Source organism: Dromiciops gliroides, chromosome 1, assembly GCF_019393635.1.
Source record: "Dromiciops gliroides isolate mDroGli1 chromosome 1, mDroGli1.pri, whole genome shotgun sequence".
NCBI lineage: Eukaryota > Metazoa > Chordata > Mammalia > Microbiotheria > Microbiotheriidae > Dromiciops > Dromiciops gliroides.
Genome location: NC_057861.1, coordinates 231,490,445 through 231,507,841, shown reverse-complemented (window position 1 = coordinate 231,507,841; position 17,397 = coordinate 231,490,445). Strand labels below are relative to the sequence as shown.

The window sequence follows — 17,397 nt, the reverse complement described above, 5'->3', positions numbered from 1 at the left end:
TATATCCATCCTCCAATATCCACAATCACAATGTTTTATAAACCCTGCCAATGTTTCTTTGACAGTGACTTTCTTTCCCCTAAATCTATCATATTGCTAAATTAAGAAATCAATCTGGATATGACTTTAAAAGCTGGCTCATTCTCCTCTTGGTGAATCCAAGACCAAATTCTGGGTAGTCCAAGACCAGACTGAAATGAACCTGCAGCTCATACTATAGTTAAAACTTTAAGGACCCGGGGGTGACTAGGTGGCGCAGTGGATAAAGCACCGGCCCTGGATTCAGGAGTACCTGAGTTTAAATCCGGCCTCAGACACTTACTAGCTGTGTGACCCTGGGCAAGTCACTTAACCCCCATTGCCCCGCAAAAAACAAAACAAAAAAAACTTTAAGGACCCATGATTTTGTAGGTACAGCTACTCCTTCCATCATGCCAAATGAAAACCTTCCACATCTTAATAGACTGTTTTCATGACATACTGGAGACACAAAGACTCATCATCAGACTTCAGCAAGGCTGGTCCTCACACAAAAATCATATATTGCTGGATCTGTACTTAAAAAATTTTTTCCAGTTCTCAAAGAATTTCTGGCTTCGTTTTTCAGAAACCAAGATCACTTCTGCACCACTAGGAAGCATCCAAAGAGGGTTCCAAGGGAAACATTTATTCATAATAATGTAATATTTTTTATAGACAGGTAGTGAGTAGAAAGGGAAACCAACCAACACTTTTTTAAAAACTGAAAAGGCATATTTCTCACTTAAATCAGAGTTAAATTAAAATAAAAAAGTGAATAATAGCATGCTTCAGTGTGTGTTCAGTCAATATCAGTTCTTTCTTTGGAGATAGTATGTTTCATCAACAGTCCTTTGAGATTGTCTTGGACCATTGTATTATTGAGAATAGTTAAGTCATTCATAATTCTTCATCAAAAAATATTGCTGTCATTGTGCATAACATTCTCTTGGTTCTATTCACTTCACTACACATCAGTTCATACAAGTCTTTCCAGACCTTTCTGAAATCATCCCGATTATCATTTCTTATAGCACAATAATATTCCATCACTATCATATACCACAGTTTGTTTAGCTATTCCCCAATTGATGGGCATTCCTTTGATTTCCAATTCTTAGATTCACAATTCACAAAAAGAACTGCTGTAAATATTTTTGTACAAATAGGTCTTTTTCTCTTTTAGGGGATGTCTTTGGGATATAAACCTAGCAGTGGTATTGCTGGATCAAAGGGTATGCACAGTTCTACAGCCCTTTGGGCATAGTTCCAAATTGCTCTCCAGAATTGTTGTTTATAAAAATATTTTGTGGGGGCAGCTAGGTGACGCAGTGGATAGAGCACTGGCCCTGGAGTCAGGAGTACCTGAGTTCAAATCCTGCCTCAGACACTTGACATTTACCAGCTGTGTGACCCTGAGCAAGTCACTTAACCCCAATTGTCTCACTTAAAAAAAAAAATTTTGTGGTCAAAGGATATGAACAGGCAGTTTTTAGACAAAGAAATCAAAGCTATTTATAGTTATGAAAAATGCAATAAATTGCTGTTAATTAGAGAACTGTAAACTAAAACAACTCTGAGATACCACCTGACACCTATCAGAGGAGTGACAAATAAAACAATAAAGGAAAATGGTGTTTGTTGGAGGGGATGTGGAAAAGCTGGGATGTTAATCTACAGTTGGTGGAATTGTGAACTCCAACCATTCTGGAGAGCAATTTGGAACCATGCCCAAAGGGCTATAGAACTGTAATCCAGCAATACCACTGCTAGGTTTATATCCCAAAGACATCCCCCAAAAGATAAAAAGACAAAAATATTTTACAGCAGTTCTTCTTGTGGTGGCTAAGAATTGGAAATCAAAGGAAAAGCCTGTCAGTTGGGGAATGGCTAAACAAACTGTGGTCTATGATGGTAATGGAATATTATTGTGCTACAAGACATGACAAGTAGGGTGATTTCAGAAAGACTTATATGAACTGATGTATAGTGAAGTGAACAGAACCAAGAGAACATTATGCACAATGACAGCAATACTATTTAATGAATAACTGTGAACAACAACTATTCTTAACAATACAATGATCCAAGACAACCGCAAAGGACTAATGATGAAACATACTATCCACCTTCAAAAAAAAGAACTGATATTGACTGAACACAGACTGAAGCATGCTATTTTTCACTTTCTTTCAGTTTTCTTTTTATTCAAATTTTCTTATACAAAATGACTAATATGGTAATGTTTTACATAATCGCACATGTATAACCTCCATCTGATTGCTTACTTCCTCAGAGAGTGTGGAGGGGAGGAAGGGAAAGAGGGATAGAATTTGGAACTCAAAACTTAAAAAAAAAAAAAAAGAAATACATGTTTTCTGATGAGATTTTAAGAAAATCCCAAGAGTGAACAATTCATCTAAGAGTCTACTGTGCACTCATGTAATAACTCAGTTCCTAACAATGGCTTCTTCGGGGAAGGAAAAGAATGTTGTCTTTAAAATGAGAATTTGAAAATTTAGGTAGAAAAAAAATTCTATCCAACAAGAAGAAAAAAGGTAAAGACTATTTCAGTGGCTTCATCTGAGAGGTTCAGTTCCTTCTGTTGACCTGAAATCATATATTCAATTTTTGTTTACATTATATATTTATGACTAGAATAAACATTCAAAAGTAGATATGCTTGTTTTATTAAAATAATTACATCTGCTGAACCTCAAACGCACCAGCTTTTTCTTTTAATTAAACAATGAATTCATCGTCTGGCTTTTGATACAAGAAGCATGCACTTAGTAAGTGGGTCTACCATGTCCTAGGCTAAAACAATCCAGTCCCTGCCTTCAATTATAAGATAATAGGGAGCAGAAGGAATAAGACATATTCAAATCCCTTATTAAAAAAATGAGAAAAACGAAGTGCATGGGAGGTCTAAGAATTTAGAGATTGGGGTATATGACTTCTTGGAAAAGGAAAAAGCTGAGCTAGATCTTGAAAGATTAGGGGATGGGGAGAAGAACCTGTTCCAAACTGGAGAACCAGTCTCAAGAAGGTATTGAATTGGGAAAATACCAATTTCGGGGGACAGCAGAAGTAAGTCTGAGTACAATGCAGGCTGCATAAAGGTGGACTGGGGAAGAGGACTGGAACTGTGATTTCATTAGTGGACTGAACTCTCTTTTCTTTTCTTTTTCTTTTTTTTTTGTGAGGCAATGAGGGTTAAGTGATTTGCCCAGGGTCACACAGCTAGTAAATGTCAAGTGTCTGAGGCTGGATTTGAACTCAGGTCCTCCTGAATCCAGGGCCAGTGCCTTATCCACTGTGCCACCTAGCTGCCCCCTGAACTCTCTTAAGAGGAAATTTCCTTTAGTAATGCAAGCCAGTCACTCCTCTGCAACTGACAATCTTAAAGATTTGCCTAAATTACTGAATAGCTACATGACTTGTCCAGGGTCAAGATGCTAGTATGTGTCAAGAGCTGGAAACTGAACCCTGTCCTCCTGACTGTAATGCCAGCTCTTTGTCCACTACACCAACCTGCCTCTTTGCGATGAAGGGAAGTACCTTAAAATAAGACTGGAAAGATAAGTTGGGATCAGACTGTGAAGGGTCTTGACAGGCAAAGGACTTTGTATTTTATTCCGTAAGCAATGAATGGGAACACTATTGAAGACTGATTATGTGAAGAAGAGAGTAACATAAATCAAGCCTGTACACTAGAAAGATTAGCATGACAATGTCAATTAGTCATACAATAAACACTTTGGAGCACCAGCTCTGTGCCAGGCTCTGTGCTAAGCTCTGGGGTTACAAAGGCAAAAGGCTGTCCTTGCCTTCAAGAAGTTCACAGTGGAAGATGACAAATAATGCTTCTGCTCAGCAGTTTAATGAGTGCTTCTATCCAGTGGTTTAATTGACAATTAATTCACAAGAATAGCAATATTTGGAAATTTGGAACCTACAGGTTGAAATCATATTTATAAAAAAACATTCTCAATAATAGGGCAGTTAGGTGATGCAGTGGGTACAGTGTCAGGCCTGGAGACAGGAAGACCTGAGTTCAAATCCAGCTACAGACAGTTGGACACTTACTAGCTGTGTGACCCTGGGCAAGTCACTTAACTCTGTTTGCCCCAGTTTCCTTGACTGTAAAATATGCTGGAGAAGGAAATGGCAAACCACTCAAATCTCTTTGCCATGAAAATCCCAAATGGCTTCCCAAAGAGTCAGACACAACTGAACAGCAACAAATTTTCAATAATGTTGGCAGAAATGCATCAAGGCAGCCCTAGTTATACTAATACAATGAATGCCAGTGGTTTGGGAAATCAGTATCTTCCCCAAAACATTCTTAGGATGTTTTCTCTCTTTTCCTTTCTGTTACTGACTCTAAGACAGGGCTGTAATGAAAGCTCCAGGAAAATATGGCCATGATACCAGAAATATACAAGTACCATGATACCAGAAATATACAAGTACTAGGGCAATCTCTGAGTCCCAATAAAACAATCTAACTACCTGCCATACCCCAAGATAGAGAATAACAAGAACAATTTAATTACAGCCATAATCTTGTGTGGAAGGAAGGAAATCCCATCATTAACACCCTCATATGAGTTCTCTCCCACATCATCCTCCCTTTCTGGAAATAAGACGTTATCTACCTATGTTATGATAGTGCCCTGCAAAAGGACAGTGGTATATGACCAACAAATGGAATCTCAAGCAACAGACACATCTTGAAATAAAAAATCTTAATGAAACCGTCTGGTCAGAAACTCAAATTGAAACAGGGAAAATGATTATTATTGTGTAGGAAAAAGAGAGCAAGACTGACGAAGTCTTTTACATTTTCACTCTCTACTTCCATTCAACATCTCTGGGCAAAACAGAGACCCAGAAACACCATTCTTTAAAGAGTTTATGTTACATGTGTAATGTGCTCATTACATTTTTTCTTGGCCTGTAGAATGCATCCATTAATTAAACAACAAATATGATGCCAACTTTTTTTTGGCTATTATTCGAATTATTATTCAAAAACAAAAGTGCTTGGTTATAAGAATAAACAATTTGGTGACCGATATTGCATCTCCATGTCTTTTCTTTATGCTAGAAGACTTTAAAAAAAAATGTTTGATGCAAATAAATATCCTCCATATGTACTTTCATAGCTGTCAAAAAAACTAAATTTGTAAAAGTAGGGCAGGTTACTGTGTCACATAGTCTCCATGGCACTATGGAAATTCCAAAATAAGAGCCAAGGGTTAGTGTTACCAGGAATAAAACCAAAAAAACAAAGACTAAGAAAACTGAGTTTGGTCAAATGCCACTTTTACAGAAACAGAAAGTTTCTCAGTCAGCAAGTAAAATAACGCTGTTTTTAGTTTCCAACAGCTAACCCTTTAGTTTAACATAGCAGTGAATAGATGCCAAACCACATTAATCCTGCTGCCTCCAGAAAATGGAAGGGAAATTGAGTTGAAACTTAACTTTGTTACACCACCACCTTGAAATAAAATCATATTTGTCTGAAAAAATAAATGACTTGTGTCATGAAGCCAACAGTCTTCCCTTCTCTGCTTTCTTCAGAATATAACATATGTAACAAAGTTGGGGTAATTTTAGCTTAAAAGCTTTAAACCACACATGTTCCCTCTTAAACATACACACACACAATTGAAAGAAAATATATTGCAAACTTACGCTGTTTGTCTTCCAAAACACCATCTCAAATTTAATGATAGAACGTCTTTTGTAGCCATATTATGGGTCGGGGGAAAGGGGAAGCTGAGATCTCAGAAAAATTTTTCTACAAACCTTTAGTGAAGATGGTGAGGCAAACGGATGAAGATTAGAGAAAATGTTTTAGTTTTACACATACTAAGTGCTCCAAACATATATACTGAATAAATGAATGCCTCAGAAGGAATAATAATGCTATGAACTTTCCAAACTCCAAAGTTAAGAAGTGTAATTCATCTTTGTCACGTGAAGTAATAAACCTTCTTAAGCCCTGTTCAAGAGAAATTTCTCCATTTGTGGCTTTTATTTCATGACAAGGAAGGATATGGATGAGGATAAAGCAGAGTTGGCACCAAACGTGGCAAAGCAATTTGTCGCCTACGATGTCCCATGTTGAAAAGTACAATTAAGGTCACTTTAAATATTTCTTTTTATGAATGAAGACATTTTACGATACTAATCTTGGAGTCAGTAGAGGAGTGGGTTTAAATCACAATTCCAACACCTGTGAACTGATTCAGCTTTCAGTCATGTCCAACTCTTCATGACCCCATTTGAGGTTTTCTTGGCAAAGATACTGGAGCAGTTTGCCATTTCCTTTTCCAAATCATTTTACAGATAAGGAAACTGAGGCAAAGAGGGTGAAGTTATTTTCCCCAGGGTCACACAGCTAGCAAATGTCTGAGGCCAGATTTGAATTCAGGAAAATGAGTCTTCCTGACTCCAGGTTCAGCACACTTTGCAACCTAGCTGCCATGTAACTGTTTAAGGAATACTTAAACATGTCTCTTTGAGCCTTGGTTTTTAAATACAGAACTGTAGTTTACTGAAGCTATAGAACCTCATATATAGTCTATATCAAACTGCTTGCCTTCTCAAGGAGAAGGGAGGGGAGGGAGAGAATTTGGAACTCAAAACTTAAAAAAAAAAAATGTTAAAATTGTTTTTACAAGTAATTGAAAAAAATATATCAAAATTTAGAAGTTAAAAAAAAAATAGGTACTTAGTGCCTGATTAACATGTTCATTATGAGAACCAGATGAGACAATGTATGTAATCCCTCAGAATTTTAATGTCAAATTTGCCTAGTCACACGACTTCTCACTGATTTGACTTGTGTGGGGGGAAAAAATCTAGAAGATTTCTTTTCTTTATGCTAGAAGACTTGAAAAAAAAATGTTTGATGCAAATACTTGTTAACCAATTGATAATTAACCCCCTTTTGTCCCCTTCAAAAATAGGCTGTTAGTGACACTTACCACTTTTTCCTTTGATCTGAGGACTCCAAGCTTCCCGAAACGAACGTGAAATGGAGAACACTGATAGGTGCCATCCTGCTGCCGGACCACAATGACATCAATGCATCCAGAAAGGGTGGCTTGGTTAATGCCCTTGTATAGCTCCTTCACAGTGACAATGACTTGCCCAGCCAGCTGCCCCACATAATTCATGGTTTGAGACTAGAAAAAAAAAGGAAAATAGAAATCAAGATGCCGCTCCAGGTAGCAAGCTTTTTATACTTTGCCAAAATCTTACAAGATCCCCTCATTTGGAATGCCCACTGACAAGCTTTACTTATGATTGGCTGCCCCTGTAAGGGCCTCCCCCTCTTCCACTATGTCTATACATCTATTCCTTTTCTCCCTGACACAGCTGCCAGTGGGTATACTCCCCTCCTTCCTCCCTTTCTTGGCCATTGGCAATGCCTGTATTTCAACAGCCAAGACCCATAAGCCCACACCTACTATATGATCAACATTAGACTACCCATCACCACCACGGAAGATTGGGACCCTCAAAATATTTGCCAGGTGAGTACCTCCTTCCAAAGAACCAGTTCCCCAGTGCTACCACCTGCCAAAGATCTGGACCCCAGCCCACTACAACCTCTACCTGAAGACTTGTGAGGCCATATGCCTTTGGCTGCCCGCCCACAAAAGATGTGGCCTGAAGTCCTCGCTGTCATCAACTGACCCCAGAAGCACTCCCTCCCCACCTTCCATGCTTTGTCCCATCTGGATCCCCTTCCTTGCTACCTTGAGCCCCTGGAAATCCCACTTTGGTTACTGTGGCCAGTATTGGAGAGGGAGAAGAGGTGTGTTGCTTCTCCCACTACCCAGAGTCCTAAAATAGAACTTGGAATAAGTTTTCCCATAGAAACAATATTATACATGTTGGTTAGGTTCCATAGTAAGGCCTAATAAGAGAGAGCATAATGTCATTTAGCTATATTATAGTTTTTAAAGTCCTTTACCAGCTAGCCTAGAAACCTAACCACTTTTTAATAATATTGTAAACATTTTTTATAAAATTGTTTCTATGGGAAAACCATTCTGAGTTCCAAAACAACAAACTGACAAACAGTTTTGGAATGGAATTGATTCTTCCAGGGATGACATAGATTTGTCTTTCATAAAGTAAAGGAAATTAACATTTGCTTTCATTCTCATCACCTTCCTTAAGAGAAAACATTTAATGAGATCATTTCAAAATACCTAAATTGATTTTTCCCTCTCTTACTGGTTTCCAATGTGATATTACGACCCAAAATGGGATCCCTAAGTATCTAGAGAAAGGTCTCAAAAGGTTTTTCTGAAGTTTAGATACAATAGAAGTCTCCAGAGGCTAGTTAAAATGGACTGCCTCCAGAACATGTGCAATAAAATTTTGGGGAAAAAAACTTTAATTTGGCTAAAGTTTCCTAGCTCCCCTCCAATGGATCCCTCAATCCTTAAAATGTGCCCCATTGTTCAAGCCAGGAGTGATCACCTTTAATGGGTGAACACTGCCTCTCCTCCTCTTACCCTCCCCACCCATGAGTGACTTATTGCCTCTCCTCCTCACAGTCATTATGACATGACTAGCTAGGGCCCTGTTAACTTTCAGGCAAAAGTGAGGGGTCTCAATGCCTTAAAAATCAATCTCAAAAATACTCTCTCTATGACAAGGATCTTTAAAATAAGTATTACCTCTAGTTCTCTTTTAGATCTTAAAGATTCATTTGGGGTCACAGGAAAAAAAAAAGAATTGGGAGTAGCTTTACTCTCAGCTGATAAATATTTATTACAAAGTGTTTACAGCTGTGGAAAATTCACACACAAATAGAACACAAGCCAGGAACTGTGGAAGAATGAGCAAAAGAACCTCGGTCACCTGAACCTCGGCTCCCTTTGCCTTGCTGTTCTAATGACAATTACTTAGAAGAAAAGGTTGGTACTTATTAAGAGTTTTTATGGCAGCAGATAAGAAGTTTTATTCAAGAGTAATAAATTCAACAAATATTAACTAAAAGCCAACTGTATGACCGAATAATATACTAAATATCTAGTGAAATACAAAAATTAGATAAAATAATGTATGTGCCCTTAGGAAGTTTCCAGTCTGGTTTGTAGGGAGAATTTAAATTTTATATACTCCATAGATTAACTCAAAAATAAGTTAATTTGACAAGTTTAACTCTCATTAAGCTGCATCTTGCATCACAGTAAAAAAAAAAAAGAGACCATTAATGATTCCTAGGTTTTATGCTTTTGTGTCTGAGTTACAATAATCAATTTTATGCCTTGAAATAGTCTCTGGAAGTAGAAAAATGAGACAGCAAGATTTCCAATGTAAATAATTCACATTTAAAGCCTATACTCCTGGAACTCAGGCTCAGAGTTAGAAGAGAAACCTTAGAAGTCATGTTAGTTGAACTTCCCCATTTCACAAAGGAGGAAAACTGAGGCTCAGAGAAATTGTTACTTTCCCAAGTTTGCGGCTAGTAAAAGCTCTGAGATTTGAAATATCCCAAATCCAAGCCCAGTATTTTTCCATTACACAACACTACCCTCTCAAAAAGAAAATCCTCAAATTTTCATATTCTGTAGATGTGATGACAACTTTTGTGGCTTAGCAGACTATTATTAACTAGGCAGCTGCCAAGTAGCCCAAGTTTTAGTTGATGATTGATCAAAGATAACATTTTAAAAACAGCATTCTGATTTTTCTTATTCATTCATTTATTTATACATTTTAGAATATTAACATTTAACATGCTGGAAGAATTGACCAACTATAGAGAATCACTCTTCAATTTAGCGTATATCCTTCTTAGTATACTCTCCATAACAGTGACAAATACCTTTGTCAACTATGCATCTCCATATCTTGTCCATCAATGGAAATTAAAAAGTTGTTGAATAATTATCTTTGTGGTTGAATTTATCAAGTTAATACATAGCATATGATCCTATGCATGCATGAGAGTCTCTATTAATTTTAACCCTTAGCACAGTTCCTGGCACATTATAGGAAGTTAATGAATGCTTGCTTACTTAAAGCTATACTTCGTCCTACTGAATAAATTTTTTTTAATCAACAAGCATTTTAAACAGTATGATTGTGTTTCCTCTATATCCTGAAGTCAATTGTTAGACTGTAAATATATGAACGACTATTCTGATCTTTATAAGAAGAGATCAACTCATATCTGGTATCTACTTCTAATACAGCTTCTCTTATTTGGGATATAGAAGAAGAAAATCTAGTGACACAAAAGGGCAATATGATGCAGTGGATAGAAAGCTGGCCTTGAAGCCAAGAAGTGGATTCAATTCCTGTCTCTGACACTTACTGGCTGTGTGACCCAGGGTAAATCACTTAACTTCTCAGTGATTGAGGCATTTTTTTTTAAAACTGTAAGTTGTAAGAGAAGGTACTGATTAACCTTTACTATTAAGAGGTAATTCCCTATATCAATACAATATCAAATACATTCTCTATCCCATACACCAATCAATCCAGCAACAATCAATAAGCATGTATTAAAGGCCTTTGCGTATTAAGTGAATGTATTAGGCACTGGGAACACAATGACCAAAAAAAAAAAAAAAAAAGGCAATAGTCCTTATTCTCAAGGAGCTTTTTAGGGGAAGGCATAATACTGACTAGATTCATAACTATTATATGAAAGCACCATAGTATAATGTTAAGAAAATTAAATTTGAAATAAGTCGACCTAGATTCTACTACTTTGTTCCAACTTTGCCACTGACTAGTAAGATAACTATAGGCAAATGATGTCATCTCTCTGGGCCTCAGTTTTCCCATGTGTATGGTTAAGGAGCTGACTTACTAGTGAATCTCTAACATTTTGAATCTACTTTTTTTTTAAAGTCAAAATATACAAGCTTTGGGAGAGAATACATCAGTGAAAATGGAACATTAAGTCCCTAATTAAGAACATTTATGTTCATTCAAGATGCTTTTAATTACCATGGTTAAGTGATATGCTGCCTATGTAAGAAAAAAACTATTGTGTAAATGTTGGTTTCTAAATATAGAAAAATATAGGCTGTCAAATTGCTGGCCTCTGCTCAGCAGGCACGAAGAAAAGAGCTCTGCTTATATGATGAACACTGAAATAACAAAAGTAATGGCAGACACACAGGGAGATGTACTATACTGTGATAATGAAAAACAGTAACTGTTCAAGCACAAACAAGGCAGAAGAGCTTTGCTCTTGGGCGTGGTGTTTGAGGGAAAGGCATGTAATCATCCTGCGGAGGAGGCCCTGCTTTGAGCAGGAATTACATCATAATTATTTACTCAACTACAACATCTCTCATTGCAAGAACACGTGACATCTATCAAGATTTAATTAAGTCACTGATTACATGACGTCTCATGCTCAGAGAAAAAGGACTGCTACAGGTAGTAAGGTATAGTGGGAAAAACAATGAAGAAGGAGTCAGAAGATCCCAGTTCTAATCCCAGTTTTTACAAGTACTAGGTGTCATTTAAAATTTAGCCTTAGAATACCACTGCTAAGTTTATATCCTAAAGACATCCCCCAAAAGAGAAAAAGACCTAGTTGTACAAAAATATTTACAGCAGCTCTTTTAGTGGTGGCTAAGAATTGGACATCAAAGGAATGTCCATCAATTGGGGAATGGCTAAACAACCTGTGGTCTATGATGGTGATGGAATATTACTGTGCTATAAGAAATGACAAGCTCCTAGGGGAGGGGGGGAGGGAGGGGAGGGAGGGAGGGAGAAAAATCTGAAATTGTAAAGCATGTATAAACAAAAGTTGAGAACTATCTTTACATGTAACGGAAAAAATAAAATATCTCATAATGTAAAAAAAAAAAAAAGAAATAAATGAGTGTCTGAGAAAAATAAATAAATAAATAAATAAATAAATAAAAAAAAAAGAAATGACAAGCAGGGTGAATTCATAAAGCCTGGAAAGACATGTATGAACTGACATATAGTGAAGTGAGCAGAACCAAGAGAACTTTGTGAACAGAGACAGCAACATTGTTCGATGAAGAACTGTTAATGACAACTTAGTAATACAGTGATCCAAGACAATCCCAAAGGACTAATGATGAACATACTATCCACCTCCAAAGAAAGAACTGATATTGAGAGAACACACACTGAAGCATGCTGTTTTTCACTTTCTTTTAATTTTTTTTCTTTTATTCAAGTCTCCTTATACAAAATGACTCATAAGGTAATGTTTTACAGAATAGTACATGTATAACCCACATCTGATTGCTTACTTCCTTAGGGAGGGGGCAGGGGAGGGAGGAAAGGAGGAATAAAAATTGGAACCCAAAATTATAAATAAAAATGTTTTATTAGTTTTTTTAAATTGGGCTTTAATAACTTTATCTGTAAAATGGGGGATGAGATGGGCATCATAAATCCATTAACAAACATTTATTGGTTAGCAAATGCTGGGCATTGGAGATGTAAGTGAAAAATCCCTCAAGGAACTTAGATTCTAAGGGAGAATAAAACATGAGTCTCTAAGTACATTAAAAATGTATACAACATGAATACAAGGGAATTTTGGTGGTGAGTAATTAGGAACAGCATCAAGAAAGGTTTCATACAGGACAGGAGCTCTTAACTTTGGGTCCATTCACTCCTAACAGGCCTATGGAAAGATTTCAGGGGATGGGAAAAATACAATTTCATTTTCACCAACCTCTAAGTGAAATTAAGCATTTCTTTCAAATAGGAATTTTTTTTTAATTCTGAGAAGGGGATCCATAGGTTTCACCAGACTGCCAAAGGAGTCTATTACACAAAAGAGATTCAGAACCCCTCATATAGAAGGTGATGCTTGAGCTGAGTCTTTAAGGTAGAGGAAAGGAGAGGGTGCATCCCAAGCATGAGAAAACAGACAATGCACAGAAAAGGGGAAGAACAGGAAAAGGATAAAGATGGGATGGAGTGAAAAAAGTGTCATTGCTTCAGTGTTAAGTAGCTTTAAGAAATGTGAGATACTCCTGATGGTGGTGGCAGGAAATAAGCCAAACTCTCCCTGAAGTAAAAATAGCAGAAAATACTCTCAAGCAGGAACAGGAGAACCTTTTTCCTACTGGGACCAGCACCGACACTATCTCCTCCATAGTGCTTTCGTGATCTTTCTATGAGAGTCAGCCCCTTCTCCTTGAACTCTTCATATGCAAAGCTAATGCAAAAAACAACAACAAGCCCAATCATTTTATAAGTGAGGAAACTGGGGCCCAGCTAAGTGGCGCAGTGGATAAAGCACCTGCCCTGGATTCAGGAGGACCTGAGTTCAAGTCCGGCCTCAGACATTTGACACTACCAGCTGTGTGACCCTGGGCAAGTCACTTAACCCTCATTGCCCCACCAAAAAAGAAAGAAATACATTTGGAGAACTCAGTTTATAAAAGGATTTATCCCTAACTGATCTGTTTTTATACTCTTGGATGTTTACATTTTGAATTTGCTTTAAATGTCTGTATACACACATATACACATGTATCCCCACATATGTACATACATCTATCTATCTATGGAAACAAAAACTTTTCATTTACTCATGCCCACTTGTGGCCTTAAATAATGACAGATTATCTTATTTAAAACAAATAACTAGCCTTAACAAAAGAAGTAAACAAAACCCTGATTCATTTATGAGTTAAATATTCCTTGTGGTTTTGTTGGATTTTTTTAGCTTTAGTTTTTTAGTCTCCTTATGTACCTGTTTAAATTTTATTTTGCTTTCTTCATGGTCTAAATGTACATGCTTAAAGTTTCCAGAGAACAAGGAAAAGATGTGATTGTCATGTACAAATAGGCATTTAGGAGAATTGGTGCAGTATAATAGAAAGAATGATTCATTTGGAGTCAGGAGATACCTGGTATCAAATTCAACTTCTGACACTAACTAGATGACCTTTGGCAAGTGACAACCTGTACAAACCTCAGTTTTCTTCTCTGAAAAGAGGGGATAATAATAATGTTAGTACCTAACACAGAGTTCTTATGAGGATCAACTAAGAACATAAGCAAAGTGCTTTGCAAGCCTTGAAGTGTTATATACACATCAGCCATTATTCTATTATCATAACAATAACAAACAAAATAAGGGATAGAATCATTGTTTAGGACAGATGGCATGATAACAGGCAGAAAGGTGGAATTACTCAGTTTCTTTCTTTTCTCTATCAGCAAGAATGGCCTTCACACTGGGGTAAAAAACCCCTCAAAACAAACAAACAAAACTGGTTAACAGAAAATTGAGACCCTAAACGGATAGTAAGAGAACATTTAGCCAAGCTCAATGAGTTCATGTTACTAGAGGCCTTTCCAAATTATATCTGAAGCTGTGACTGAACTGCTGTTAGTGATCTATGAAAAATCTTAGAGAACCAAAGAGGTACCAAGAGATACCAAAGAGGTATTCCAAACTATGAGTCACCAGGCCTAGAAAAATTTGAGAGCAAGTGATTAAAAAGATAGCTTCTGAGCACTTAGAATAGGAAGTGGTGATTACCACATCCATTATTGGTACATCAGAGTCAGGTCATACAAAACTGAGCCCATAGCAACAAAGAATTAGTCAAAGTCATTTAGACTATTCTTCAGTCCAACGAAGTGAATTCAACAAGCTTTTAATAAGAGCCCATGATATACAGAGAACTGTGCTCAGTGGAGGAGCATATACAAATTTAGATAAGATACAATTTCTGTTCTTGATGGAATTTACAATCTATATATACGAGATATGACAATTTTATAGTTACACATATAAATAATTATATGCAGATGTCATAATTATCATACAAAGTAATATATGATACATGCATTAAAGAGGTACCAAAAATGTGATGGGAGATTCATGGAGGCAGAGCGGGGAAGTCACCACTGATTTTGGTATAGAACTTTCAGAGCATAAGGAACAGTTGAAGCAAAGAATAGAAGCTTGGCATAGAGCAGACACTTAAATGCTTGTTGACTTGATGAGGGAATGTGATGAGATACTATGATGAGACAGACCTAGAAAAGTAGGGTGGTGTCAGATTTTGGAGGGCCTTGGTTATCTTCCACAATACTTTTTTTTTTTTAGTGAGGCAATTGGGGTTAAGTGACTTGCCCAGGGTCACACAGCTAGTAAGTGTTAAGTGTCTGAGGCCAGATTTGAACTCAGGTACTCCTGACTCCAGGGCCGGTGCTCTATCTACTGCGCCATCTAGCTGCCCCTGCGCCATCTAGCTGCCCCCACAATACTTTTATTGTTTACACACAAGATAGAATGATATAGGTTGGTTAATAGCACAGTCATAAGGGTTCAGAACTAGACAACATATTCTCATTGAGGAGGATTAATGGACCACTTTTCAATGTAAAAGGAAGTCTCTGTAGGACAGCATTGCAAGCCTTTGTCTTTGGTCTCTTCAACATTTATATCTATGATTTAGATGAAGACAACGCTGTCATATTTGTGAAATCTTTGAAAGACAACAAAGATGGTCAACATGCTGAAGAGCTAACAAGCAAACTAGGCTACACAGCAGATGGAGCACTGGATGTGGAGTCAGAGAACCGAGTTCAAATCCTACCTCAGACACAGTAGTAGCTATGAGACCATGGTGACATAATCTTTCTCTGCCTCAGTGTCCTCATCTGAAAATGAGGGTAATAACAGCACCAATCTCCCAGGGTTCTTGTGGGGATAAAATGAGATATTTGTAAAGCACTTTGCAAACTTTAAGTGTTATCGTAGCCATCATCACTATTATTTAACAACAGCAGGATGATGGATTCTTTATCTTAAAAGACCGTGACAGGGTAGGACAGTATGTTGAATCTAATAAGACAACATAAAAAATAAAGTTATACAAAGTACTAAATTGGGCTTATGAAAAAGAATGGCTTTAAAATGTATATGTATATAATATATATTCATTTTGAACTTAAAAAGACAAAAAAGGAACATTTGTATGTGCATGGCACAATATAAAAAGAGGATACAATATAGACCATGAATTTCCATTTCACACTGTTTACTTTAAAATAAAAACTTTGTAATAAATACTTGCTATTGTTTTCAAAGCTACACTGATTTTTTTTGTGCTTCCTTCTAAGTTTTCTTTTCTTCTCTGCTGTGCACTTTTAATTTTTTTTCTCCCTCCAAGAATGACCTTTTATGGCTAGATAATCATATGAAAAAGATTTTATAGGCTTTTAATTGATTCCAAGTTTCATATGATAACTGTTCTGATCTTAAGCTACATTACCAGAAGCAGTAATCAGACTATAGGAGGTTATAGTCCTTTTGTACTCTGCCCTGGTTAGACCACATCTAGAGTATGATATTCATTCTCGGAAACTTATTTTCAGCAAGGATGTCAGATGACTAGAGAACCATAAAGATGCTAATGGGAATGGGACCCATACCATACAAAGACTGGTTGAAGGAAGTGGGGCTATTTAGCCTAGAAAAGAGAAGATATGAGGAGAGGAGAGGAAACATTATAGAGTACATGAAGTTTTGTCATTTGGAAACAGGACTGGACTTCTTTGAAGAACAAGGAACAATGGGTGGAAGTTTCAAGGAGGCAGATTTCCAATTGATATAAAAGAAAAAACTCCCTAACATTAAGCATTCTCCAAAGGATGACTGCTTTTTAAAGGAACTTTGAATTCCCCGTAATGGGAGGTGTTCAAGCAAAAGCTAAACCAATGTTTTGTTAGTGTTTCTATGAAGAACATTTCTACCACGATACACCTAAAACTACATCTGAGATTCCTTTCAACTCTGAGATTCTATGATTCCAATAAAATGGTTTTTTTGCTTCAATGTCTAATTTCCAAGGACAAGCCTTGATAAGTATAGTAGACTACTGATGAATCACTTGTTAGTGATTTTTTTGACTATGGCCACCCTGGAAGATAGATATTACAAAGAAATGTCTATGCCTAGAACTACTGAAAAGATTTGAAGGTAATCTGTGCTTTTATTTTTTTAAATGATTTTCATGAGGAGTAGGTAGTATGTGATAGTGTAGTTATAGGCATTAACCAGCCTAGTTAAGTCTGAAGAAACTTGTCACCACTGGTTCATCAGTGAGTGATTTTCTTTTTCTTTTTTTTTGTCATGGCATCTCATGAACACATACATTATGAAGGGTGTTGCATTCTTCATTGGAAGAGGAAGTCTTCAGAGAGATGAAATCACCAATATCAGAAACAAGTTAAATGTAACTGACTACTTACTTTGGGACTTTGAGGAGGGGAAGACAAGCTTCTTCTGATTAAAACTGAGCATATATTTGATATGCTCAATATCAAGTATATCTTCTAATCTTATGCACTGGATATCTA

General features: G+C 36.8%; 1 protein-coding gene across 2 annotated transcripts in view; it reads right to left on the bottom strand.

Moving 5' to 3' along the window:
- The window catches only part of LPIN2 (lipin 2), a 105,541-nt gene that overhangs the window by 56,722 nt on the left and 31,422 nt on the right, over window positions 1-17,397 (bottom strand). For both annotated transcript variants that reach the window (XM_043977909.1, XM_043977901.1), the window contains exon 2: window positions 7,020-7,220. In XM_043977909.1, the coding sequence (XP_043833844.1) occupies window positions 7,020-7,211 (192 nt within the window). In that variant the 5' untranslated portion in view covers window positions 7,212-7,220. The remainder of the gene's footprint in view (window positions 1-7,019; window positions 7,221-17,397) is intronic.